At 39.5% G+C, this 27,652-nt stretch overlaps 2 protein-coding genes across 3 annotated transcripts in view; one reads left to right on the top strand and one right to left on the bottom strand.

Moving 5' to 3' along the window:
• The window catches only part of LPAR1 (lysophosphatidic acid receptor 1), a 71,200-nt gene extending 66,061 nt beyond the window's left edge, over positions 1-5,139 (top strand). For both annotated transcript variants that reach the window (XM_083353097.1, XM_083353096.1), the window contains one exon: positions 2,252-5,139. In XM_083353097.1, coding sequence (XP_083209223.1) covers positions 2,252-2,553 — 302 coding nt within the window. In that variant the 3' untranslated portion in view covers positions 2,554-5,139. The remainder of the gene's footprint in view (positions 1-2,251) is intronic.
• A 12,955-nt stretch (positions 5,140-18,094) lies between these two features.
• MUSK (muscle associated receptor tyrosine kinase) overlaps positions 18,095-27,652 on the bottom strand; it is a gene marked incomplete at its 5' end in the record, with an annotated part of 46,646 nt that continues 37,088 nt past the window's right edge. Inside the window, 4 exons of the mRNA XM_083351154.1 lie at positions 18,095-19,078; positions 21,478-21,626; positions 23,341-23,532; positions 24,691-24,880. Of these exons, the coding sequence (XP_083207280.1) occupies positions 18,396-19,078; positions 21,478-21,626; positions 23,341-23,532; positions 24,691-24,880 (1,214 nt within the window). The 3' untranslated portion in view covers positions 18,095-18,395. The remainder of the gene's footprint in view (positions 19,079-21,477; positions 21,627-23,340; positions 23,533-24,690; positions 24,881-27,652) is intronic.

The raw sequence follows: 27,652 nt of genomic DNA, 5'->3' as shown, positions 1-27,652 counted from the left end.
AAAGATTTAAAACAATCCACCTAGTTCTTCAGTGCTTGGGGTGTTTTTTGCTGATAGGCCTGTTATAATTTTGAAGTCTGGGGAGAGAACCTTGCTTTCTTCATTCTTATTATTTTCAGATACCTAAATAAGGAATAGTAAGGTTCAAGACGTGAATATTTATACATCTTAGGCTCTTCTCCGAATTACTTTAAACAGCTATCCAGAAGGGAGGGGCAAAATCACTATGGAATTGTTTAAATAGAGTTGGCTAAATTGTAGCTTAAGCCCTTAATTCATATGACTTTATATTAGCTCTGACTCTGGCATCTATAAGGGATGGGCTATGGATTATAATTCACATTTTGGCACCACTTTGGTTTGCTGAAGGCATCTCTGGCCAGGATATATGGTTTTAGCTTTATACTCAGTAGAATATTCATTTACTTTAAAAATAGTGGGCAATAACATTATTATTATTATGAGCTATTTAAATATAAATTGCACTTTTGGTTATAAAACTTTTTCCAAATTATTAAGATTACTATTAAAACAATGCATATTTGTGGATAGGAAGATGAACTGAATGGAAGATGTTAGTGCCCAAAAGATGGGTAAAAGATGACTCTAGCATTGGAAAGGAGGGGAAGAGAAGTAGGAGAGCAAAACACACCAGGCTTGGGGGGATCTAGGTGTGTAGCAGAGCTAGTACAACACATGTGCTGATTTGTTGTTGAGGGGTTTAACTTTTTTTTAACCTCAGGTGCAGATAATATGCGTGTTCTTGTTTGTATAATTACTGTTAGTCACTCAAGAGTCATGAATTTGATTTGGGCAGCCATATAAATTGATATAATAAACTTGATGGCGGTGAGGTGAGACAAAACAACAACTGGATAGGAAGGAAAGAAGAGCCATTGAAATGTTACAAAAAGGATAAAATACACCAGGCAAACAAACCTCTTGCAAACTGAGGTTATTCTGCAAAGGTGTCTATGGTATACTTTTCAGTAGGTTGTGCAGTGAACAGGATTTGAAGGAGAAAAGGTGATTTGAAGTATGTCTGCGTGCAAACATCACAGCTGTTGGTAATTTCTTAAATGAACTGGAGCTATTCAAGGAAAGTTACATTAGATTTAAGAAGCTGACAACAGGATCATTTGTGCTTCTCAGCAGATGTACAAGGGGCCAATCTCTGCCCTCAATGTGCAGATAATTAGTTGCAGACAATCTTTGTGTTCCTGTTTGGGAGGTATGATACACTTGAGGAACAAAGTTAGGCACAAGGTACAGTATAGAAACTTTTTTAATAATAATGCTGGGATTGTAGAATTAATTGATTCAAAACATATATCCGATTTACTCATTGTATTAGTTACTTTTAAAAACTTTGGAAGGTGGCTTCCGGATCCGGATTTTCGGTGCAGCCAGACACATGAGGGGGGCCCCTGTAAAGGGGTCAAAAGTCGCCCTGGAGGGGCGATGAGTGGGGGAGAGGTCTCTCCAGTCAGTGATAGAAGGGTGGCGGCCCTCCCGTCGGCTTGGAGCTACTCTCCGAACCGAAGAAGAAAGGATCGGCCACTCCCATAGCCCATCATTTAGTCGTTTCCTGCCGAAGCCAAAAGCACAACAAAGCACTTGAAAGCACTTGAAAACAAATTAGACAAATTAGTCTAAATTAGACTAATCAAGCCTAGTCCAGTTCACAGAGGCTTTCAGTGGATAAATGAGTACATGCTGCAAAGCACCTTCAAAAAAGTGTATGATAGACTATATAATATCTAGGCCAGGGGTCTCCAACCTTGCCCACTTTATGACTTGTAGACTCCAATTCCCAGAATTCCTTAGCCAGCATGGCTGGCTGAGGAATTCTGAGAGTTGAAGTCCACTAGTCATAAAATGACTGAGGTTGGGGACCTCTGACGTAGGCAATATTATATAGCATCTTGAGCTGTGGTGGTGCAGCGGTTTGAATGCAGTATTGCAGGCTAACTCTGCTGACTGCCAGCAGTTCGATCCTGACTGGCTCAAAGTTGACTTCCGAGGTCTGTAACACGAGAACCCAGATTGTTTTTTTTTGGGGGGGGGCAATATGCTGATTCTGTAAACCGCTTAGAAAGGGCTGTAAAGCACTATGAAGTGGTCTATAAGTCCTAGTGCTATGGCTACCTTATATTCTTATTACTGTATACTGTATAATAGTTATATAATATAATAATAATTATTATATCATATCTAGAAGACCAAATGTATTTTTATTTGTCCTATCCAGGTGCTTTTATAATCTGCTGGACGCCAGGATTAGTTCTGCTCCTCCTTGACGTTTGCTGCCCACAGTGCGACGTCCTAGCATATGAAAAGTTCTTCTTGCTGCTTGCTGAATTCAACTCCGCCATGAACCCCATCATCTACTCTTACCGGGACAAAGAAATGAGTGCCACCTTCAAGCAGATTCTTTGCTGCCAGCGCAGTGAGAGCGCCAACGGACCCACAGAAGGCTCTGACCGCTCCGCCTCGTCGCTGAACCACACAATTTTGGCTGGTGTGCACAGCAGTGATCACTCCGTGGTCTGAACAAAATCCCACCCAGATAAATTTAGTGCTAGGCGAATGCCTAGTTAGTTACGAAGCTATGGGCAGCATTGTTGGCAGCCTTTGAAGCAAAGGGAATAACAACTTTTACAAGTTCTTACTCACTAATGGGTTATTGTGCTTGTTCACCAGTGCCCAGCCCACCCAAATTCCCTAGGCTAGCTTTTTTTTTTTCCTTTTTTTTTAAAGAATAGCACAAGGAGCTCACATGGGGAGTTGAAAAATATTCCTACAAGTCATTTAGGTCATCCCAATTAGCCATTCATCAGTTGATGCTTTTACGACAGTCTTAGCACAAATCATTTCCACTTCTTTAAGCTTCATGAGTGCTCCATTGCCTTTTCATTTAGAGCCTAAAACTTTCTTTTCCCCCCCTCACCCTAAATGGATTTCAGTTAATAATCATCCCCCATCACTTTGCTTTGGGACACACATTTTCTGGACAAAGAATGAAACAGTTTTAGCTTACATTACAATGCCAGTAACAACGAGAACCGTATCAAAATAACAATGAGAAATAACTGCCTATGCCTTGTGTTTTATTAATGTTTGGAAGCATGTCGTGTATGTGCAGATGCATTTAATCCTCACACCGAAATCCATGCGATGTAATAGTGTTGTTGTCTGGCTATTTCGTCCCTGAAATTTCCATTGTCTCTATTAAAGAGCAGAAGGAAGGCTGTAAGTTGCAACTTCCTTGTGGCCAAATACCTTAATGTGGAATAAAAAGAACCTAAAAGATTAGCTTCTACATGAAGCACATTTTTCAGGCTGAGTCTGACTAAAGGGATTCTGCTTTTGGGTGGGGAAAAGCATTTCTTTGTTGTCTTGTACCAAGGGGAAGGTGTTTTTTGTTTGTTTTTTTTAAATGAGAGCTGAGACTTTGTCAGATTTTAAGATCTGTCCCAGATTTTAGGGAAGGTTGATGCCACACTTCCAAAAATGGATGACTGAGAAGCAGGTCTGCTTTCTGGTGATCAAATGTATTATTTGGGGGGGGGAGGGTTCTTTTCCTTGCTAAAGTGTTCTGCGTGTGAGGATGGCTCTTTTTCCCCATTTTTCTTGATGTTTCAAACAGAAGCTATGGCATGGTGTTCAGTCTGTCCAAATGCTAGAGTGTGAGTGGAGAACGAGAGATTGACAGCTGCCCAGGGACATCCTAGGAAGACTTGCTACCTAATTAGGCAGCATCAGGACTAAGACTTGCCTCTTGAGATGGAAGATGAACCAAGACACTCTCCATCATTCTCCTCTGCATGCTTCTGCCACTCATTCATTGCCCAGATGGTCTGTAAAAAAAAAAATCCCTGAGGATTTCTCAGAGCTATGTAAACTGAGGTGATTACTGCAGCTGTCTGTACAAAATAGTTTTCATAGACATGATCTCACAATACATTTCTCCAAGGTTGCCTTTGGAGCAACACCTATATCAGAGGTCTCCCAACCCCCGGGCCATGAACTACTACCGGGCCGTGGCATGCCAGCAACCGGTCCACACAAACAAGCAAAGCCCCATCCGAGGGATGAAGGCAGCACACAAAACCGCGCACTCTCCGGTCTGTGGAAAAACCTTTCTCCACAGAACTGGTCCCTGGTGCCCAAAAGGTTGGGGGCCTCTGACCTATATCACTCTGTGCCTTAGTTATAATGAAAAATATGATCTGGGTAGCAGGTCTGTGGGTATTGCGTAGACTACTGTCAACACTAATCTACCATCCAGAGTGAAAATATTTTGTAACGTGGGAGAACTGGTCTAGTAGTACCTCATACAGGCAGCTGTAAGATGTTTGAAAAAGCAAAGGGATGCTGGACCTGAAATGAATTATTATTTTTATAGTATCATCTAGTAATTGAAATAGCACCCCAATTTTACTATCTTAAGAATGAAAATTTTGGAGCACTGTTATGTAATTTTCTTATACCCAACTGTTTCCTTACTCAAAGTGCAATTCCATTCACAGTTTTTACACAGAACTCCATGAAATAAGTATTTGACAGTAGTCAAGTCCAACAAATAGACTTAAGAATGAGAAAAGCAACTTTTAAATATAACACTTCTCTTTGTAATTGTAAATTCTTAAGATCAAATAGCAAAATGTCTACACTGAAGGCTGAGGATTTTTTAGAAGAATTTTTGGGACCATTATAAATAATTGTAGAGTAATGTTATTTGCAGAAGTTCCCTTCTGTGTTGAAAAACTGCCTACATAAAAAAATGCTTAGAATCCTTGTTGGAGACAAATCAATTGAATGCTTTCAAATGAAGGATAATAGATTTGAGCTAGTGTCATGTTTATTTGGATAGAGTAGGTAGATTTCTAAGAACAAAATATAGCAATGTCAAAAAAGATAGACTATTTAGCGATGTACAAAGTGACTAGGTTAAAATTAAAGGGAAATGATCCTATCAGAGGGAATGTAGGGATCATGAAAGGTTCATCTAATGAAAAATACTATATTAATTTCATACTGAAATTAAGGTCAGTGAGCCCATTCCTCTTGACTTGTGTAACTTGTATAATAAAACAGGTCTGGCTGTTAGAAATTTTTAAAATACAATACACGCTAAGCCACTAATAAAGTTTTTCAATAAGTATATAATATATGCTGTGTGTATCCTTTCATCGTTATTCATATTTGAAGAATTGTAATGAAAGTAGTCTTGTAGTAGCTGGAAAGTAATAGAAAGTGAAATATCTTACTATCCTCTAGAAAACGTTGGCAGTCCATACTCGCAATGGGGCAATCTGGCAGGGCATATGTATGCTAAGTAACACTTTGTGGAAATGCATATTGATACATTAGGAAGTTCCTTACAACCTGGATGGTCATTGGCTGCAAAAGTTCAATGACTTACACTGCACTTGATTAAATACTGAAGAGGAAGACTTGGTGATGCGTGTACAGTAAGCATGGGCTAGGAAGAACAAGTCTAAATCAGGAGCTTCCAAAATCTGGAGTGCATTTTTACCACATCCAGAATTATATACAGTTCAGGATTATATTTTAAATTTCAGAACAGACAGCCTGTACTGTGAAGCTAACCTCTGACAAATGAAGGCATTTAAATTCTGAAAAGCCTTTTAAATTACATGCAAATAATGTTATACTTTTATTTGGTCATATTGTTTCCAGTAATGGAAGAAGAAGCTGCAGCAGAACAGGATTGTTTGCAGTTTTAAAATAGGCCTAGTTTCCAGCCAGGTATCTATGCAAAGGAGGCAGAGAAGAAATTGGAAAAGTTCAGCTTCAGCTGTGGAAATGTCATTTGCTTACAACTGAAGGAAGCTCCTAATGTTACCAGTCAATACAGCTTGTCACATTTCCGATAGATGAGACCAATTAAAGCAGAACTCTGAGGCTTGAGTTTTCCTTTAAGAACATGTTTATTGGTTACAAAGTATCAGCCAAGAATAAAGTTCCCTCCAGAATAGTTAAACAGTATTACAAAGTTAAACTTCCCACCCCAGTACTATGCAATCAACTACGTTCCCCAGTAGGATAATTTGGCGGGCTTTTTAACATTAGGCTCAGCCCCCTCACCCAGTCTAAAAAACAGAAATGACCTTGGTTCCCACAGGACAGAGAATTGTTTAGGCTAGTACAAAAAGGCCACCTCTCTCCTCCCAGTCTGGTGGCAACCGAAAACGAGCCAGAATGGCTTCAATCAGGTTCATTGCAGAGTTGACACAGCTACTGTGACTTCCTTTTTTTTTTGTAGCATATGAAAATCAATGGGGAAAATTGCAAATGAGAAATAATGACATCTGGACTAACTCCCCTCAGAAGAAAATTGCAAATGAGGAATAGCAATGGACAACAAAGACCATGTCTGGCCCTATCCTTTTGCTTCAGGTGGTTTTTCTAAATATACTGCATGAGTTCATTCATGTAATATACCAAGATGAAAACCAAACAAACCTCATGGACATCTTGAACCACTAATTAAAAGGTAAAGTCTCCTTTGAGTCAAGCTTCACTCAGAAGATTCCCCTGGCCACTTCTATGCAGTTTTCTTGTCAGGAATAGAAGTTGTTTGTCCTGTTCTGTGATATTTGTTTTGATTTCCTGTCCAATCAACAGTTCTGGAATTCCAAAGTAATATTTCCCCCAAGTGCTAATCTGGACCAATCCTGCTTGGATATTCCACTGAGACAGAAAAAAGTAATAGCTGAACTTAGCTCAGGTTTAATCTAGTCCATTGGGTGAACTCAGGAAATTCATTATGCGTATACTGCCAAAGTACTCAATAACTTCAGCTCTTTTTGGTTCCTTGAAAGTAGCAGTTTAATTCAGGATGCTACCTTTAAACCAAAGGAAAGCTATTTTGGAAGTGTTTTCTCTTTCATTTATATGATCCTTTTTCAGAGGCATTGCATGAGTTTTATCTCTTGTCTAGTGCAAGGCAAAAGTTCTGATACATTAAGTGTGTTCTGCACTGCCCTTCCACTTTCATAACAACTGCAGTATTTCTTTTACAGTTTAGACAGCTGTCTGAAGACACATTTGCTTATCCTCTCACTGATCACACACAAAATGTCATCATTCTCTCACACAGAAAATTACTAATTTGACATGCCGTTAAAAAAACTCATTGTGTTGCTTTGGGCCTGTATTGGGGAATTTTTATTTTTTAGTATTAAAGACCTGGAATTTCTTCATGATTGATTTACAGTATATCCCAACCTTTCATTCAGGTGCTCCAGTCAGTTTCTTTCCCAAATTCAGCTCAATCCTATTGTATTGTATTCCAACAAAAGAGCATGGAGGCCATGGCAGAGAAGACCCACTAAAGAGCTGTTTCTTACTTAGATAGCGTTGGTCCATTACTTGGTAGCAAAAGCCATTTTCAAAGCTGCTTTTTTTTTCTTTAACCACACATATCCTCTAAACAACCACACCAGGTAGAGGAAAACCAAAAGGCCAGTTGTGGCAGGACTTTCTGCATGGTCAAAGTTTCTTTCTTTAAAGTCATGGTTAAGCAGCAGACAACCATTTGCACTCAAAAATTCATCCGTCTACATCTTACTGTCAACTCTACAAATGAGCATGGCTGGAGCCATGTTCCTTTTCATTTTAGGTTGCCACATAAAACGGAGGGTGGGGGGGTTGCCCAGGTGCTTTGCTAGTCAAAATAATCTTTTATCCTGTGGGAACCAAGGTCATCGGCTGCTCACGATACTGCAGGCTGGGTGTTGTGTAAAAAGAAGATGTATTGGGGAACATAGTTGCTTGAATAGTTTTAGGGATGGGATTTTTTAACTTTGTATTGGGAAATTGTTACGTGTGTTTCCAGACTTGGTTTCACTTTTGACGTGCTGATACTTTGTACTAACTAAAAAAACATGTTCTTTGAGGAATTTGCATGCCTTGGAATTCTGCTTTATTCATCTCTGTCTCTCAAAACCATGACACTTGCCCTTTTATATGATCTTGCACATTGTATTTTAGAGATGAAACCATTTTATTTATTTATTTTATTTATTATTTATTGCTAAGCAAGGCAGTTGTTAAGTGAGTCATGGGGACTTTTTGCCATATTTTTTAAAGTTGTTAAGAGAATCACATGATTGTTAAGCAAATCCATCTTCCTCCATTGACTTTGCTTGTCAGATGCCAGCTGGTAAGGTTGCAGATGGCGATCACGTGACCATGGGATGCTGAAACTGTTGTAAATACATGCCAGTTGCCAAGAACTCAAATTTTGATTACACGACCATGGGGATGCTGCAATAGTCATAATTGCGAGGAATGGCCATAAGTTACTTTTTCTGGTGCCATTGTAACTTTGATGATTGCTAAACAAATGGTTGTAAGTCAAGGGCTACCTGTAAAGAACATTTTTAAAATGTTAAGTGACTTATTTCTGTCAGCTCTAGTTAAAATGGATTTTCCCTGTAGTCAACTGTAAATATGCATATCTGCAAATCTACGCATATTTCTATCAGATATGAAACTTGTGCTAATTCTAAAGCAGGGTTGAAAAGTTCATATCTCCTCAAATACAATCCCAACCACCAGTGTCAAGGATTTTGGATTGTGAGAGCTATATTTCAGCCATAAACAGAGGATAAAATCTCCCCATTTCTGGTTTAAGGTCTTTTTTCCCCCTCAATCAGAATTACAGGAAAGCTCTTTTGACTATTCCAGTTAATATACTTTCCTTCTTCAGAGAATCCCATTTGTACTTAAGCTCAATTTTATAGTTATGGATAAAAATTATGGTTTTGTTTTACAAAATTCTTTTTAAAGTTTCAGCTTAAATATACCTGCCACAAAAATATTCTAAGAATGCATGTCATTTTAATCCATGTAGCTTTCTTGAGATTTGAACTATTCCACTGTATATCATAAGACTCTTTAATTTGGTAGTTTCCCAACTGCCTCTGTCAAAACTCAATTTCTTAGCAAAAATAAAGTCTGAGGTTATCCATAGGTCAGCCTAGTATGTATCCATTGGCTGTGTTGTTTAAACATGTGATGGTGACATTTATGCAACTTTCTAAAGCCAATGTTCCTACAAAATATTCCCCCAAAAAATGCCAATTCTTGCTGTTCATATTCCATATTATGCCTTCATATTCCCTCTATAGATGGGGAGAATTAAAGACAAGAGCCTCTTCAGGAGAGGCCAAAAGAATCAAGAAAGTGGTTTGACTGAATATTTGAAGCCATGATTCTTTCTGATATATGTGTGTAATGTACTTTTTAAAACAGAGGAGGGTTTGATCTCGACTTTTTTTGAAAGGTCCAATGAATTTCCCTTGACTAAAGGAGAACAAACAGCTAAATGAAACACAGTTGTTGGCTTGACTTACTGCAATATTTCATACAGCAATAACAAATCCATCACTCATTGATGCAGGAATAGGTCCCATTAACCACTCTGGAAATTCCTTTTGAGTATGGGTAGTTCTTAATTTATAACTGAAATTACGTTAGACCCTTCAAAAGGTACTTATAACCCAGTTTCCAAGATATAACCACTACAGTGCCTCTCCCCTGCTGTAACTGCCCTCCTTGTACTGGTTGCTTCTGCTGACCAGCTTTAGGTTCCCTTGCCAGTTGAACAGCAGCCCTGGGAGCTAGCCAAGGCCTGGGGAACTCCAAGGGACATGAAGCAGAGCACCAGATGCCTCAGTGGTGGAGACCTTGGGAGGCCTAGTGCAGGCAGCCTTGAGCCGGTGTTAGGCCTGCAAGAGCCTTCCACACCCCTGAAGCACCCTGTAGTCACTTAATGACCAGCACTTTCGTTTGCATTGGGGAGAGCAAGGATGGGGGGTGTCATTAAGTGAGATGCTTCACTTAATGACCATTGCAATGTGACTGTCAGGGAATTGGGCAACAGGTGTCAGAGACGCTGACACAAACTTGTAAAGGTAAAGGTTCCCCCGCACTTGCACGCTAGTAGTTTCCGACTCTAGGGGGCGGTGCTCATCTCCGTTTCAAAGCCGAAGAGCCAGCGCTTGTCCGAGGACGTCTCCGTGGTCATGTGGCCGGCATGACTAGACACCAAAGGCACATGGAACGCTGTTACCTTCCCACCGGAGTGGTCCCTATTTTTCTACTTGCATTTTTACGTGCTTTCGAACTGCTAGGTGGGCAGAAGCTGGGACGAGTAACAGGCACTCACTCTGCTACGCGGCACTCGGGATTTGACCCGCCAAACTGCCGACCTTCTGATTGACAAGCTCAGCGTCCTAACCCACTGAGCCACCGTGTCCCTTGACACAAACTTGTAGTTGTGTATAAATAAATATGTTTTACATCTATATGTACAGCAAACTAGATAGTCAGGCGAACAGGAGCATCATGAGGTAAAGCCATAGAACAGACAGGGAAGAAAAGAATAAAAGGTGGGGAAAAAGGGAAACTCCCCCTCCAGACCCCAGCAACCAATCAGAGTGCAAATTGTCTCACACAGGAACCAGCGCTCTCCAACAAATAAACTATCATTGTGTGTTCTGGCTCATTGCACAGCCCCTCTGCTCCAGTTACTAAATTTAAATATCTTAACAGACTATAACGGGCAGGCTCCATTGTGGTCATAAGCTGAGGACTACCTGTAACTGCACAGGGTTGTCCTATTAACTACACTTGGCCTCATTTTCTATCTAAACCTCTGCTCTTAGGTTACAAAGAAAGGTGACCTGCATAGTATATTCCATATTAATTCTCTTTTAAACTGCTGCTTATTGCTGGGCTGGCTAAAAGAGAGTTAAATCTGAAAACAAACATAGGTTTTAGTTTCACAATCAAAGTTGTGATTGTTGTTTGGCTTCCTGATACTATGATGAGCCTGTCTATTGTACAAAGAAAAAAAAATCTTGTGTTCTTGGAAGGTGATACAAAATTGTGGAATACTTGTTTGGACAGTGGTCTTTTGAATTCAGGACCATATTAAAATGGAGACTTGCTTTAAAATCTTTTGGAAACTCTACAAAATGAAATAATAAGAATAGATAAGATGTGTGGAATGCTCCTTTTAAACAGAACAACAGGATAGATTTATTATATTTCTCTTGGAAAGCAAGAAACAATACAAGGTCAACTCACCTTACGGTGCCAGAGAACAGGGGGTTTTTTAAAAAATATTTATCCTAATACAATAAAAAGAACAGAGGTTTAGCCCATTGGAAAGGTTTGGCTTGTTCAATTGCACTAACTTACCAAATGAAAGAGGGATGCGGTGGCTCAGTGGGTTAGGACACTGAGCTTGTCGATCAGATGGTCGGCAGTTTGGCGGGTCAAATCCCGAGTGCCGCGTAACAGAGTGAGCGCCTGTTACTCGTCCCAGCTTCTGCCAACCTAGCAGTTCGAAAGCACGTAAAAATGCAAGTAGAAAAATAGGGACCACTACGGTAGGAAGGTAACAGCGTTCCGTGTGCCTTTGACGTCTAAGTCATGCCGGCCACACGACCACGGAGACGTCCTCGGACAAGGGCTGGCTCTTCAGCTTTGAAATGGAGATGAGCACCGGCCCCTAGAGTTGGAAACGACTAGCACGCATGTGCGGGGGAACCTTTACCTTTACCTTTACCAAAAGAAAAAAAATCAGTTGTAGAGGATACTAGAAGATGATAGCATTAGGGCCTGGATCTTACTTGCACAACCAGCATTTATCTTTTTCTGCCTATGATGAAAATATAGATAGATAGTTTTCAACTTAAAGCAGCAATTGGTACCAGAATTTCCATTGTAAAGTGATATGATCATAAAGTGTGTCTGTATCTGTTAATGACAGCAATCCCTGCAGACCCAGTTGCCATAGTTAGGTAAATCCCACCATCATCATACTGGCTTCTCACAACCAAGTCATTGTGGAATCTGGCAGGAAATTGCAAGTTCCAGGTTGCTCACATGCAGATCAGCAGACTGGTCAGTGTCTTCTGCTGGGTAAGAGAAGGGGCATGAGGGTGGGAAGGAGACATGGTGAGGTTTGGGGAAAGAAGACGGGTGAAATGTGTATTGCATTAAAATAAGAAACTGAATTTCAAAACGGGCTAAGAACTTTTCTTTTTAAGTTGTTAATGCAGATTGATTTTTATAATTCTTTCTGATTGCTTATGCCCCCGCCCCCTTCCCTTTCTTTGTTCCTCAACTCTGCTGTGCATCGTACACATACCAAAGTTGAATTTGAACTCAAGAAATAGGACCTCCAGGTTAATCATTTGGATTTTGGAAACTATCATCCCGACGTCTCTGGAAGATGTCAAACTGGGAATAGGCTGATTAAACAATCTTTTCTCAATGGGAAAAAAAATAATTCTTTCGTGGAATCATCCATTTGATTCCATTATATACGTCCTATGTTTTTGAAAAAAAAAGAGCCGTATCTTTCCAAATCCTTTAAAACATTTTAAACACCGCTGCCAAATTAGGAAACTCTTGGGCTTATTCAGTTTGTTGGTTGGAACGGGGGCCAGGAGGGAGAGGAGGGGTTAGAAACATTGTTTCAAAATGGGTGCTTAATTATACAGTAAGTTAGGCAAGAAAAATATATTTGTACAACATCGTGCTGAGTCAACATATGGTTTGGAATAAACAACAGCCTCATTAGTTTGGCGCGATGGTTTCTGTCCTGGAAGTCACTAATAAAACAGGACTGCAATTGAAACGTTGCAGCTTGCAATAGAAGAGGCTGTGCCAATCCCTAAAAGGGTGTTTTTCTTTGTCAGATATTCAAGGAAATATGGTTTCCAACAAATACCATGAGCTGAGCTTCTGACCAAAGGAATGCTGTGCTGATTTGCTGGATTGGGTAACAGTAGCTTCTGTCCATCAGAAGATCAAGAGACAGGTCAGTGTTCCATTGAGCAAGAATGATGTGCTCGCAGGGATGACCCATACATCTCTGTTGGACCTCTATGGAGAAAGTTCAGTTCAATCCACTCAATCCAAGAAAATGCATGCTTATTTTAAAAGGCACTTCCTGAAAAGGCAACACGCTCCATTCAACGATGTGCCTTTGATGTCTGTTCTTATTGTAACTGCCGGCATCTTTCCGGAATCATTGGGCTTTCTACCATATGCAACAAGATCTTGGGTTGGGTAACTCGCTGATCTGATCCTGTAAAACCCTTTTTGTAAAATAATACAATTCTGTTGCAAAAGCGATTTAAACGTTAGGGCTAAAACAGCAGCTGGTTATTTTTTCTGCCTTCTGAAACCCTGTCCCCAACGTTGGCTCAAGATACGTGGCACCTTTAGGCCACATTGGCTGATGGCATCCACTGCCATCAATTGAAGATATACATTTGTAGAATGATTCTCAAGGAGGGGCACTGCAGGATCCTCTACGCCAGGGGTCCCCAACCCCCAGGCTGTGGACCAGTACCAGTCCATGGCCTGTTAGAAACTGGGCCACACAGCTGGAGGTGAGCAGCGGCTGAGTAAGCAAAGCTTCATCTGTATTTGCAGCTGCTCCCCAGCGCTGGCATCACCACTTCAGCTCCACCTCAGATCATCTGGCGTTCGCTTCTCATAAGAGCGCAAAGCCTACTGTAAACTGCCCATGTGAGGGATCCAGGTTGCGTGCTCCTCCTTCCCCCCTGCCTGGTCCATGGAAAGATTGTTGTGCACGAAACCAGTCCCAGGTGCCAAAAAGCTTAGGGACCGCTGCTGTAAACTTTGGCACCCTAGGCTAGTGCCTACTCAGCCTTAGCCTAAGGCCAACCTTGCATGTCTCAAGGCACAAATGTTCAATTATCTGAATGATAAGGAGGTGTAGTGAGATTTCATGTGAGTGCTCCTTTTGCATCCTGTCTGTGATTGCATCAGAAAAATAAAATCTTTCTGATCGCATAATTAGGAATTGTCTAGGGCCTTACAAGTCCACAGCTGCAATTTACACCCTATTTCTTGGACCAGCTACCCTGGGATTGTAAGTGAATGTGAAAGGATTTTCAGCCATTCCATAGCTCTGCAGACTTTTCACCAGGGGTGAATTGCACTTGGTGTTTTCCTCAACAGACTGTCACATGTCTGGACCTTAAGAACTTCCTGTTCTTTTCTTGGAGACACACTGTATCGTTCTGCTCTCTGGGCTGAAGATCCCCACCCTCCTCCTCCTCCTGTAATCCAACCCTGCCTGTCTCATTTCTTGGCATCCCATATCATGAACTCAACCCAGCTCCAAAATACAACTGGTAAATTTAGAAGTCAGTGATACCACTGCCAAGGAGAATGAATGATACTCTTTTCATTCACTAACCCTACTGGATCAGCTCTTCACCAAGCTATTTGTTTACACAGGATGTTGATCCTCCAGCTAAAGTCACAAAAATTCAAAGTCCTCTGTGACTAAAACATGCCGTGTATTCCCCTTGCAGTCAACATCAATATATGAGGCCTGAAATGAGCTTATATTCGCAGTATTTCCACAACAGCTGTTATGTTTTAACCACATGTAAAATTGTCATTCATAACAAGCTGTGAATCAGTGTGCAAGCACAGTTGCTACCCATTCATGCTTTATGTGATGGTGGATTATATGACATGAAGTGTGCGTGTTTGTAGTCCCAGAACTAATATGGCAGTCAAAAATTCGGCAACACTAATATCAGTGACTGATATTTAATTGTTGACTGCTTCTGGAATACCATGTAAATATCTACATATCAATGAGTGGGACTGAATTTTTAGACAGAAAAATCTGATGTATTTTCCCATGACCTTTTCTCTGGGGACAAATTCCCATAGTATTCAAACCAAATATAAAGTCAGCTGTAAGAAAAATCATTTAAAACAGAGGTGAGCAATTCATAGCTCCAAAGGGCTGCACTCTGGAAATCTGATACTAACCAACCAGACTGCAAAAACACAATTCTTCATATTAAAAATAGTAATATATTTGATTCTTTGTTTAGCAAGTTCATATGCTGTCCAGTTCCTTAATGGGTATGAATGTCCTTGAAAAATACTAGAAAAACACTAATAAAACATTTAAATAAGAACTATAAAGCTGTTCCCCCACAAAAGTGTAAACATGAAAATATTAGATTGTTAAAATAAGTATGTTTTAAGTCCATTTATGAACCTTGGGATAGAGGGGGCTTGTTTCAACTCTGGTAATAATGTATTAGTACACGATAGGTTTGCCACTCAGAAAGATTACTTTTTTTGCTTTTCATGTAAGCCAGCTTTGAGGAGGAACTACAACAGACAATATACCATTTAAAATAAGGCTCCGACAATCAATGTAAAATAAAGTTTATTTCTATGTTTTATGAAACAAAAGTTACAAAACTAGAAACAGGTTTATACATTGCATACATTGCTTACCAGAATCACTCCTTGATAGGGTATCTTTGTAATGGTGGGCAAAGCTATGGAAAAAGGAAAACTTGCATCTCCTCATCAAGCCCCAGTTAATGTCACACACAAAAACCTAACTGCTCTAGACTTTGGAGTTTGGCTTTTGAAAATTCTGATATGTCTTATTGTTTAAATATGCCCATCCCAACTGCCTGAAAAGTCGTTCTCTTCATGTTTGTGAGAGCCTTTGCATTTGTCTTTAAACAAAATGGCAGAAGATAATGAGATTTGGGCCACTATTTCTATGAGTAAATGTTTCTGATTTGTCACTCCCTGTTTGATTTGCATGATATCTGGTTATACAGAACTAGCAAATATTGATTTTTGAGGCTTGGGTTCACCAATCACACAAAACCTTCCAATTCACCCTTTCTGGATTCTACTTGGCTTCCCCATTCAGTATTTAAATCCAAGCATAAACTTTAAATTTCTTGTTTTAGGAATGTGCTTTGGTTAACCGGACTGATATCTTAATTCAGAAATCTGATACATTATCAGTAAAGCAGCGATAATCTAGTAAACAATATGAAATGAACCTGCACCCACCTCTACAAGTCCAAATGACATGGTGGGAACATAGCATGAGATATATTAAAATACTCAAAATCAAATGAGAGAAAACTATAAAAGGCAACGTAATCTTCCCTTGAACAATAATTTAATCTGGTGGACTTGTGACAAAGCAAAGAAATATTATAGTAGTATTCACATCTTAATACAGAAGGTTCTTAGAGTGAATATAAAGATAAAACTAGAGACTTTTGGGTTTAATGGGAAAAGATTTTGGGGGGAAAATGGGACTTTGATCTTATATAGGTTTGATGCTATTATCTTATTCTACTGCACCAAAAGGAGTTGAAAATCAACACCTTTTCTTTCTTTCTTTCTTTCTTTCTTTCTTTCTTTCTTTCTTTCTTTCTTTCTTTCTTTCTTTCTTTCTTTCTTTCTTTCTTTGCTTTGCCCTACACTTTTCCCTTCCCTTCTCCTTTCCTTAGTTTCCCATTATTTTCCTTTGTATTTTTGTATTTTATATTGTATTTATAAACTAATAAATTTTTTGGTAACCAAGACTGTATTTATTAGCAATAGCAATAGCACTGAGACTTATATACCGCTTCATAGTGCTTTATAGCCCTCTCTAAGTGGTTTACAGAGTCAGCCTATTGCCCCCAACAATCTGGGTCTTCATTTTACCGACCTTGGAAGGATGGAAGGCTGAGTCAACCTTGAGCCCTGTCAGGATCAACCTGCTGGTAATCAGCAGAATTAGCCCGCAAGACTGCCTTCTAACCACTGTGCCATCATGGCTCTAATATTTAATCAAAATAATAGCTTCTAATCTATGCACATAATAGCATTCACCACTGAAATATATATAGCCATACAACTAGAGGCTAATAAGCATCATAGACTTTCACTCTCTATTACCCACTAATAATACCACAAAGGTTGGAATGCTAGGCTAGAAAGAGCCACATTTTCTCTTCAACTCCACCGTTACATCATCACCAAAATTCACCAGAATGAGGCCAACCCACAGGATACCAATGTAGACTTTATTAGGGAAAAAGCTATGAAAACATTTATTTACCTTTCACCACTTGTATGACTCCGTTCTTAATAAAGCCTCCAATAGGGCATTGATGTTTGCTTTTAGCCTTGGTTAAGAAATCCATTAAGAGATTTGGGATTATGGCCATATAATCTAGGTGTTTGTTTTCGGTCCTAGAAGAACGTGAGCCAGATGTGGGATTCAGTGAGGGAAATAAGGAGCCGGTAATGGGCAGCTTCGTGAGATATCTCAGAAAAGAGCAAATGCAACCAGCTGGTTCTAAAACCTCTCAATGTAACAATAGCAAGGCCTCCTGCTGAATCTAGCTTTAAACAAAATGCTCCTTAAGAAGATGGCTTGGGGTGCAGAATATGGGTGAGAAGTTATGAAAACGCGATTAGTAACAGATATTAGAAATGTACCCTGAATTTGACAAACTAGGAAATTCAACAGTCCATATCCTCCAGTCACTAAATTATGAACTGAAAAGAAGAAATTTTGTGCAAACTTTCACTGCACGATTGTTTTTCCCTCTCCAAACAGGGTTGTTGTTGTTGGGGTTTTTTTGTTTCAGAAGCATAGGGTCTACCCGACATGCACAAACGTCTTCCATTTTCATTCCAGCTATAGCTGTGCTATTCATCTGACTCCATTAGAACAGCCTTTTCTGCATCTGGGGAAAAATCACTTAGTGATGGAACCTACAGTTTCCACGGTACAGCAGTGGTCTCAAAATATAGTCCCTCAGGTCACCTATTAAACAATTTGAGAGAAAACAGGAAAGACCACTGTCCAAAGGCCCATACAATCAGAATACGATACAAAACTAGATCAGACAATGTTCAGATTCAGGTAAAACAACTATATACGTGTAAAATCAACAGTCATGTCCTTGTTCTGGAAATCACTCAGAGTTGGTTTTTCAGAAATAAATCGGAAGCTTGAAACACCTGAGGCTTCTTGTCCGCTCTCTTAACCTATTTTGTACTTGAGGTTCTGCTACTGAGTTAGCTGTTATTTTGTTTTTAGTATCCATTTTGATGTAGAATGTATTTTCTAAACCCTCTTGGATTCTGGGGTGTGGCAGAAAGGTTTATTTTAAAAAAAAAGTTTTAAAACTAAAAATGATATTTAGATAATGAGTTATTTTTTAAAAAAAAATTGTAGCAATGTCTCTTGCGGACCATGCTTCCCTTTCCTATGGGGAACACTGCCTGAATCACAATGACAAAGACAGATGATGCAATAGGTGCAAGCTCTTTCTTTTTCCAAATTTAAACATTCAGGAAAGAAGTAAGGAACCGCTGCCTTCAAAACCTATCTTTGCCAACAAAATTCCCACCACCATCCTCACCGCAATGTGTTGGACTGCAGTAGTCAGTCTGGGAATTCTCAGGTTTGTTATCCAATACACCTGAAGGGAGTCCCTTGGGAGTCCCTTGCTCAAGAAAACAGTTCACACCTGTTCGGCAGCCATTGCCCTCTCGTACATTCTCTCCAGAATACGGTGGATGCCTGCGAAGCTCGGCCTATCCGAAGGCAACTTGCTCCAGCAAAGGCGCATCAGGTTGTACAGCTCCAAAGGGCAGTTATCTGGGCACGACAGGATATTTCCATCTCTTACATAATAAATGACTTCCTCGTGAGCCATCCCGTAATAGGGTTGCATGCCGAAGGCAAAAATTTCCCACAGGACCACTCCATAGGCCCAGACATCAGACTCTGTCGTGTAGCGGTTGTAGAAGATCGATTCAGGGGGCATCCAACGTATGGGGATGGCATCATTCTCATTGGCTTTGTAATAGTCCGCTGAGTACATATTTCTGGAGAGACCAAAGTCGGCAATTTTAACCACCATGTTTTCTCCTACCAAACAGTTTCTCGTGGCCAGATCTCGGTGCACAAACTTGCGTTCTGAAAGATAGGCCATTCCGGCCGCTACTTGTTTGGCAATGCAGAGTTGGTCGGTGCAAGAAAGAGTGGGCACATTAGGGCTGGAGGGTCTGATCTTTGGCTCAAGGTTGTTGCCGCTCGGGTTACAGAGGCTGCGCGGCGATCGATTTCGCAGGTATTCATTCAGATCTCCGAACGCCATATATTCGAAAAGCAGGCACATTGGCTTTCCGACAGCACATACCCCTGAAAGCAAGAATCTCTATTAGACAAAACATGATATTTGTTTGCCGTCGTTTCATCAGCAAGAGCAAAGAGTCATTTCATATGCCAGGAAACAGAAGAGTTGAAAAAAATAGTACCTGTCCGTTCTCTTCGTAGTTCACGTCTCATGATACAGGTAGACCTCGACTTACAACAGTTCATTTAGTGACTGTTCGTGAGTTACAACAGCACTGAAAAAAAAGTGACTTATGACCATTTTTCACACTTAGACCATTGCAGCATCTCCATGGTCATGTGATGAAAATTCAGATGCTTGGCAACTGACAAATATTTATGACAGTTGCAGTGTTCTGGGGTCACGTGATCATCTTTTGGGACGTTCTGTCAAGCAAAGTCAGTGAGGAAGCCAGATCTACTTAACAACTGTGTTACTAACTTAACAACTGTAGTCATTCACTTAACAACTGTGGCAAGAAAGGTGATAAAATGGGTCAATACTCACTTAAAAACGATCTCACTTGGCAACAAAAATTTTGTGCTCAGTCATGACTGTAAGTCAAGGACTGTCTGTATATTGTTTTCTCTAACAAATTATGCTTCCCCAACATTGTTGGCTTACCAGATGTGATGAGAACTGTAGCTTAACCCGCTGGGAAATTGCCAGGTTGAGCTATCAAAAGGGAAGATTGCTTTTCCTGTTATGAAATCACTGCCGTGCGATGGGCAACCATATAAATTCTTAGAATTAAATATAAATCAATAAATACATAAAATTAAATCTGCAAGAGAGAAGAGCTATCCTAAAGAAAAACAGATGTTTTAAAGACTCATTATTTATAGGACAGAAATAACCATTTCATGATGGTGGAAAAGAGGAAGAGAAAGAAGAGGGAGAAAGAAGAGGCTGTGTAAAAAAATATATGAATTAAAAGAAATGGCCAGCACCACACTTCCTCTTTGAAAAGTAGCAAAGATGCTTTTCTTGCTCTTGAAAAAAAAAATCCCAAAACAATGATTTTTTCTCCTCAACAGCACTAGCAACAGATCCCACTTTTTAAAACATCTTAGCTTCCAGTAACAATGGATTCAACAATGGATGATGTAATTAGCTTAGCATGCCAGGAATATGTGGATGATAAAACAAGGAATCACTTAAGTGTCATTTGTGAGTTAAGTGAGGCACTGGACATCAAGCCGATGAACTTTGTTGTTCATTGTATATAATCAGAACATGCAATCTTCTATTATTGCTATTAAAATGGGAAAAATGGAGACTGAGAAATGCATAAATATGTATCAGACTTTTCTAATCAACATTCAGTAGCTGGGTTTGAATTTTTGCTGGTGCCTTCAACTAACTTTTAAAGAAAAAGGAAGCATTTCTTAGTGTGAAGACATCTGGATCTGACTCAAAGTAAAGTGTCCACATGAAAGCTTTGGGTCAAAGGATGCTCAGCAGTCCCATAACCCTTTGGCCTTTCTTAATGTATCCATTATGGTGTTAATAAAAACACACACACATTTCTCCAGCAGTGGGTCAATTTCCTGTTTTCTTTTTCCTTTTTTGCTGCTGAAATATAGATAATCCTTTCAGCCAGAGGAAGACACAACAAAACCTTCAGGTGTTATTTCTATTGAAAAACAGTTTTGATTCTGACTGCAGCACTCAATAGCCTTTGATGGGAAATGACAGAGAAGGAAAGGGCCAGAACAAAACTATCAAATGATGCTCTGTATTATGGAAAGAAAAGGAGGGAAGTTGTCAAGGCTGCTAACATCGAATGTTCTTGCTTGACAAGAGATGAAGAAGTAGCCATTTCATATGTTAAACTTGTCTATTGCTTTAAGAGATTGAATTTCAGGTTGGGAGGGGGGACGAGTAGGATTGTACTTTCAAGGCCATCTCTAACTAAAGAAGATAAGACCTTGGCGGGTTTTCTAATGGAAGGGAAACTGATTCTTTAAATTAATTGGAGAATATGATTAATGACAAAATTAGAGAGGTGGAGAATTGTATTTAATATATTGTGCAAGGGGGCGGAGATTTCAGATTCCAGCTTCCTTCGAGCAAGCATTTGCCGGTGTATTAGGCTAATAAAGGACTTTTAAGGTAAACAATGCCTCAGACTCACTTGAAAAGCCCATACGTCGGAAACTTGACAGAAGTATTGGATTCTCTGAAATATTAGGTTGAGGGCAAGAAGACTCTCAAAAATCGCAAGTAATTTTGCACAGGATGCTAAAGAGCCAGATGTGTCCAAAGCTTTGCCAGATCAAAACTCATGTTCTAATACTGCCAACTCCTTCATCAATTAGTCATCTTGTATAGTCGTCTATCTAGTTAAGCCAGCACCCTAAAGATACAGTTTAATTTATGTCTACCATATGAAAGGGAAAACCAAGAGATTTGGCTTTGGTACCTAAAAGTTTGACAATGTTTGGATTGTCAAATTCAGCCATGAGAGCTGCCTCTCTTTGAAAATCGGCCTGCATGTCTGCTGAGGCTTCTTCTTTGAGCATCTTCACCGCAACCATTGTGAAGGGTTCATAGGGCAGCAGTCCAGGAGCCCTAAGGGAAATGTAGAAAGAAAAGTTACAGGTTGGATGGAGTCCTTTGTGGAATGCAACTCCCCAAAATTTCCAGCAATCAGTTGTTAGTGGGACAGGAGGATTAAAAGAGGATGAGTTACAGAATGATAAAAGAGATTACTATAACCACACTCATGTCTGTTTAACTTCACACTACAATTTAGCATTGCATGGAAAGCATTTTTTTTCTCATTGGATGGGAAGACATTCCCATCCCACTATTATCACCCTGACAGAACGTAGGATATGGCAGAGTGTAGCAAGAAATCACAGCATATCACTACCAGTATAACATCCCTATATAGGAAGACTAACTAAGATAATACGGCACATGGCAGGAAATGATATCTGTTCTGGCTTCATAAAGTATGCTTATTTATTTTCATTTCTTCTTGAAGTTCAAATAGCTAATGATAAAAAAAGAATATGCAGAGCGATTGGTAATTAGGACCACACTTCAAACAGACTATGATTAAAGGGAATTTTTACTTCTAAGTATCTCACGTTAATAGATACATCTGGTCTGACCAGAAGGAAGAGATATCCTAGTCATGTAGTAACTCTCTGTACTTGTATGTAGCAGGGAACAGTAAGTGCATAGAGTCCTCCTGCTCAGCTGTTGGCTTAAATGTCAAACTGTTTTACTATTCTGGAGCCGTTCTGTGGTTTTAGTCTCCAAAACATATTTCTAGCTTTTATGATAGCTGCTCTGGCCATATGGCAGCCAGACAGGTGCAGCTGAATGCCACAAATGTCGCATCATTGTCAAATGCCAGCATAAGGCAAAAGGCCAGTCTGAAATCAAATCACCCCAAGTGGCAATACAACTGTAAGCCAGGCCTATTTAACTTTGCAACCAAGAGCATCAAATTCTTTGCAAATATTTAAGCTCAATGAAATGTCTTCAGGAAACTGTTGGGCTCTGGTGATGAACCACAGGAAGCTCTTTTAATGTACTTGCAACATATTTGGATCTGTGAAAAAGAGACGAGGAAAATGGTACGACTTCCTTGAGCAGTTGGAGCAACGGAAAGTCAACTGGCTTCTAATTTGGATTGGGGAATCTTAATTGCTTCCCGGAGCCAAAACATAAGATCTGGAATTCTGCAGCCGCAAAGCTAAAATTCTGCAATTTGCAATATTAGGTTTTCTATTTCTATTTTCTGTCACCAGATACATTCCCACAACAGTAAATAAATAAACTGGTAGTATGGCAAGATTCTGTCTAAAGCACTGTTGTTTCTCAATCTTAGCAACTTTAAAATGTGTGGATTTCAACTTCCAGAATTCTCCAGCTAGCTTGGTTGGCTGGACAATTCTGTGAGTTGAAGTCCACACATCTTACAGTTTCAAGGTTGAAAAGCCCTGGTCTAAAGGATCCTGTTCTCTGGGCCTAACACTGGGAAATAACATTGCATCATTCACTATCAATTTCTGTTTTCACTCTTCTGACCTCCTAAAACTCTGTTCTCTTGCAAGGTACAGCTAACATTGGGAAGAGGTTTGGATGTTTCAGATTCCAAGTTATCACTTGATGTTGGGGAGAAGGCAGTTATCAATTTATATCAATGATGGAACAAAATCCAATCACATTGCAGAAGTGGACGAATCTTTTACTGCAAATCCTCTAGGACTTTGAACAGAAAGAACTCAATGATAGCTGCCAAATCATGACTGGTTAACAGTTTGTTTACCTTGCTTGAAAGACCCGTCCAAAAGCTCCTTCTCCGATATCTCTTACATATTCGATATTATTTCGTGGATATTCCAAACTGAATAATTTGGGATTCAAAAGTAAAGGCATGCGTTGATACATAGGATTGGGGTGCAGCCTGTCCAACAAGAGCTCCGAAGGAAGAGTGGTCAGAGCTGGTGGTACCAACTCCCTGAAATGTTTGAGAGAGAAAGAATCTGTGGCTTAATAGGAATAAGCCTTGCAAACAAACCAACAACTTTTTGTGACTCAAAATTCTAGCATCCATTCAGCCAGGATATATGGAATATACAAAAATAGAGGCATATTATAATATTGATAAAACACAAATTAAACTATGAGGCTATTTCCCTGTCATTTAAGGTATGTAATCCTGTCTCCAGGATTACTCTTAGAAGCATCTATATCCAAGACACTTCGCACTAAATGATGACACTTATAAATGGCTAAATCTGCCCATATACAAAAGTTCTCTTCCCTAAACTGATGCCTCCAGTTTCAAAGGATTTCAGGCCACATAATCCCCACCTTTGGCCATGTAAGGATAATGAAAAAACAACACCGAAGAAGCTACATTGAAGAAGCTAAATTACTGTGGGACTTTGGAATTGAGACACACAAGCACCTGCCGCATTGCATCCCAGACTTAACAATTGTCCATAAGAAAGACAAAAAGAAAAAGTCTGGATAGTGAATGTGGCAGTGTCTGGAGACAGCAGAAGAGAAGAGAAAGAACTGGGGGGGAATCCCAAAATACAAAGCCCTGCAAATAGAAATAGAATGACAAGAAAGAGAGGTAAAAGGTAAAGATTTCCCTGCACATTCGTGCTAGTCATTTCCAACTCTAGGGGGCGGTGCTCATCTCCGTTTCAAAGCCGAAGAGCCAGTGCTTGTCTGAGGACGTCTCCGTGGTCATGTGGCCGGCATGACTAGACGCCAAAGGCGCACGGAACACTGTTACCTTCCCACCGTAGTGGTCCCTATTTTTCTACTTGCATTTTTATATGCTTTCGAACTGCTATGTTGGCAGAAGCTGGGATGAGTAACAGGTGATCACTCTGTTACACGGCACTCGGGATTCGACCCGCCAAACTACCAACCATCTGATCGACAAGCTCAGCGTCCTAACCCACTGAGCCACTGCGTCCCTATAAGAAAGAGAGAGCTTGGCCCAAAGTCACCCAGATGGCTTTCACACCTAAGGGAAAATTTGGTTTCCTTCGGTTTCTAGTCTTACACTTTAATCACAACACTAAACTGGCTCTTCAGTTCAGCAAAGTTGAGATAACTCTTCATTTTGCTGAATCTGATGGTGCTCACTAACACTTACCTTGTTTTGTTTTTCCATTGCTTGCGTCTCCGACAACAGACCAGGATTGTAAGAATGAGAATGATGACCATTGCAAAACTGGAGATGATGGAGATGATGACAGTCATGGAGTAGGTAGGAGAGAGAGAAGGGAAGAAAGGGAAATGTGGAGGTACTGTACTCAACTTTGTTGTTCCCAATGCCAAGGAATCTGAAATAGAAACAAATCAGACTTCACTTTTAGAGGCATTGTTGCTATTATCATATTGCCATGGAAATTAGTATGGAAGCAGCCTCCATAAGCAAAAGCACTGTCCGGTGAATTGAAGGGAATAGGAAGTGGGCTTTTGTATTTAGTGTGGAAAAGTATTTGAGGATAAAATCATAACATTCTTGGTCCTCAAATGGCAAAAATAAAGACTATTGTCATGGTTCCAACGGACAGAGACGAATAAAGCAGAACTCCGAGGCTTGCAAATTCCTCAAAGAACATGTTTATTAGTTACAAAGTATTGGCATGGTCAAGAGTGAAACCAAGACTGGATACACACCTAACAATTCCCCAAAATCAAGTTAAAAGTCCCACCCATAAAACTATGCAAGCAACTATGTTCCCCAATATAATTATTTGGTGGGCTTTTTTACACAAAGCCCAGCCTGCAGTCTGCACTGGTTTGTAAGTGATAATGGACAGAAATATTTTTAGTGGAGTGCAACAATGCATTTGACAGAGCTGCTGTTCAAAATTCATTGGCCCAAACAAAACACCTCCTCCTGTAACATTAAAGCAATCACTTTCTCTGGAAAGCCAGACTGCAGCTGTTTTAAAGGCCCAGACACACACATACCAGCTTTCACGGAGACTGCCAGCAAAACAGCTGTACGTGTGCACGCATGAACTGACAGCTGGGGACAGTCTTCACAGTAGGTCCATGAGCCTTCTAAAGATCACAGCTACTCTGGCTCCAAGGAGGGATGTCCAAGGGTTGCAAGCAACCTTTCTGAAACAGTCCTAGTGTTTTACCCAGTCCTGAAAGGGGCCACCAAACCTTTCTAAAACTGTTTTAATTCTCCCAACACATTTGACTTCAAGATGATTTTAGTTACCAATATGCCCAACTGAGATTAAAATACCACAGTTCTGTTTGTAGGAAGAATCTGCAGATAAGGAGTTTTAAGTGATCCCCTTTTCTTACAAGTGCCAATTCTCCAAATCAAATCAATCTCCACTCCTAATTTCATAATATAATTCCACTGTTTTGCTTTTAATGAAATATGAGGAAAATAAACATGCCAGAGACATATACCTCACTCTGATTTTTTCAAAAGAAAGAAGGAAATCAATATGAATAGCTAAGATTCAGTGATGCACTTATTTTTATTACTGTATAGCAAGTCAGATTAAACCCTTGCAACTTAGCATTCAACTTAGAATTCAAAAACAGGTGGTTTTTTATTGGTTAACTTTTCTTCCAGCCTGAAAAAAGTATCATCGATTATCAGATTTAATTACTGATACCAGTTAATTTTAATTATTATGGTAAGTTACTGATAAAAAAGATACTGAAACATTTCAGAACCATTTTATTATTGTTTACAGCCAAATTCAAAACAGAAACAGAAGTTCCTAGAGTGATGTTGAATTAAGTTTTGAAATAGTGGGCTTCCGGTTTTGCGCATAGCACAACTAGCCAAGGGATTGCGGGGCTCCATACCCTACAGTCTTTATTTTTATCATTTGAGGACTAAGAAGTGAGAAGGAGGGGGACTTTTGCCCCACTCACCCACAGAAGGAAGTGGTGAATTAAACTCTTATGGAGGACAGAAATATATTGAAATGAAATGAATGTAAGACTTAAATCTGAATAAGTTTGACATTGGTGGAATTTGTTAAGATTTTCTTTTCAAAAGATTATTGATGAAAACAGAAGAAAGTATTGTTTGTTCTGAAAACTGAAAAACAGACTGATGCTGATATCTAGTGGTGGATGAAAATATACAACTTTATATTTAAAGTCGCTTTAATACAGGAATTGGCAGAAAGCCTAGAAAAAGATAACTTGTTTTTGTGACCTTCAATGTCTTAACTAAACAGAGAACAGCTGAAACAAAAAAAATAAATATTTTGGGTTGCCTACAAGGCAAGAACTATAAACCTTAGGGAAAAATTGACTTTCCTGGATTATAAATACTTATTGAATTGTGACTCTAAAGCTGTTTTCAGAGAAAGGAAAACTTTGATTTCTGGCTATCATGGAACATCAGAAATCTGCACAAAGTACATATCAAGAAAAAACAAATACCTTCCAGAAGGAAATGTATGCTATGTTGCAAGTAATTCAAACGACAATGATTTCAAACCACAAGGAAATTAAAAATAACTTTGAAAATATAAATGAACACATCTTTAATTTAACCTTACAACAAAAAAACCTCTCAGAAAATAAAAATAGAGAGCAATCAGATAAAGCAGACAACTGAACATAAACCAGAGAAAAGAGATTTAAAGATGGAACCCAATAATGGAAGGAATTACGACTTAACCGAGGCAGAGAAAAACTTGCAGGAAATATTGCACATGAAAAAGATAACCTACACTTCAAGATTGCAAAATAAGTCTGAGGACAAGAAAAAAGATTTGACAACTCAGCTGTCAGGAGAACTACGAGAACTTGAGAGACAAAAAAATGATAAGAGAAATTAAGAGAGAGAGAAGAAAAAGATTTTCAATGAATACAAAAAGGCAAAACCCTCCCACAAAAAAATCTTACTGGATTTGTCTCCTGTACTTACAACAACATCTACAAGATTCTGGGAAGACTTTTTGGTCCAACAGAGCATACTGATTAGGAAAAAAAAGCATGCTGATTGGTAAAAAAAAAGACTAAAGATAGAATTAAGAAATTAGATGATGGAAATTATCAGAGGAAATATCTAAAGATTAAACACTTGTTTGAATATGGTTAAAAAAATAGAAAAATTC

This window comes from Vipera ursinii, assembly GCF_947247035.1.
Source record: "Vipera ursinii genome assembly, chromosome: 2".
NCBI classification, from domain to species: domain Eukaryota; kingdom Metazoa; phylum Chordata; class Lepidosauria; order Squamata; family Viperidae; genus Vipera; species Vipera ursinii.
This window is presented reverse-complemented; position numbering and strand designations above follow the sequence as displayed.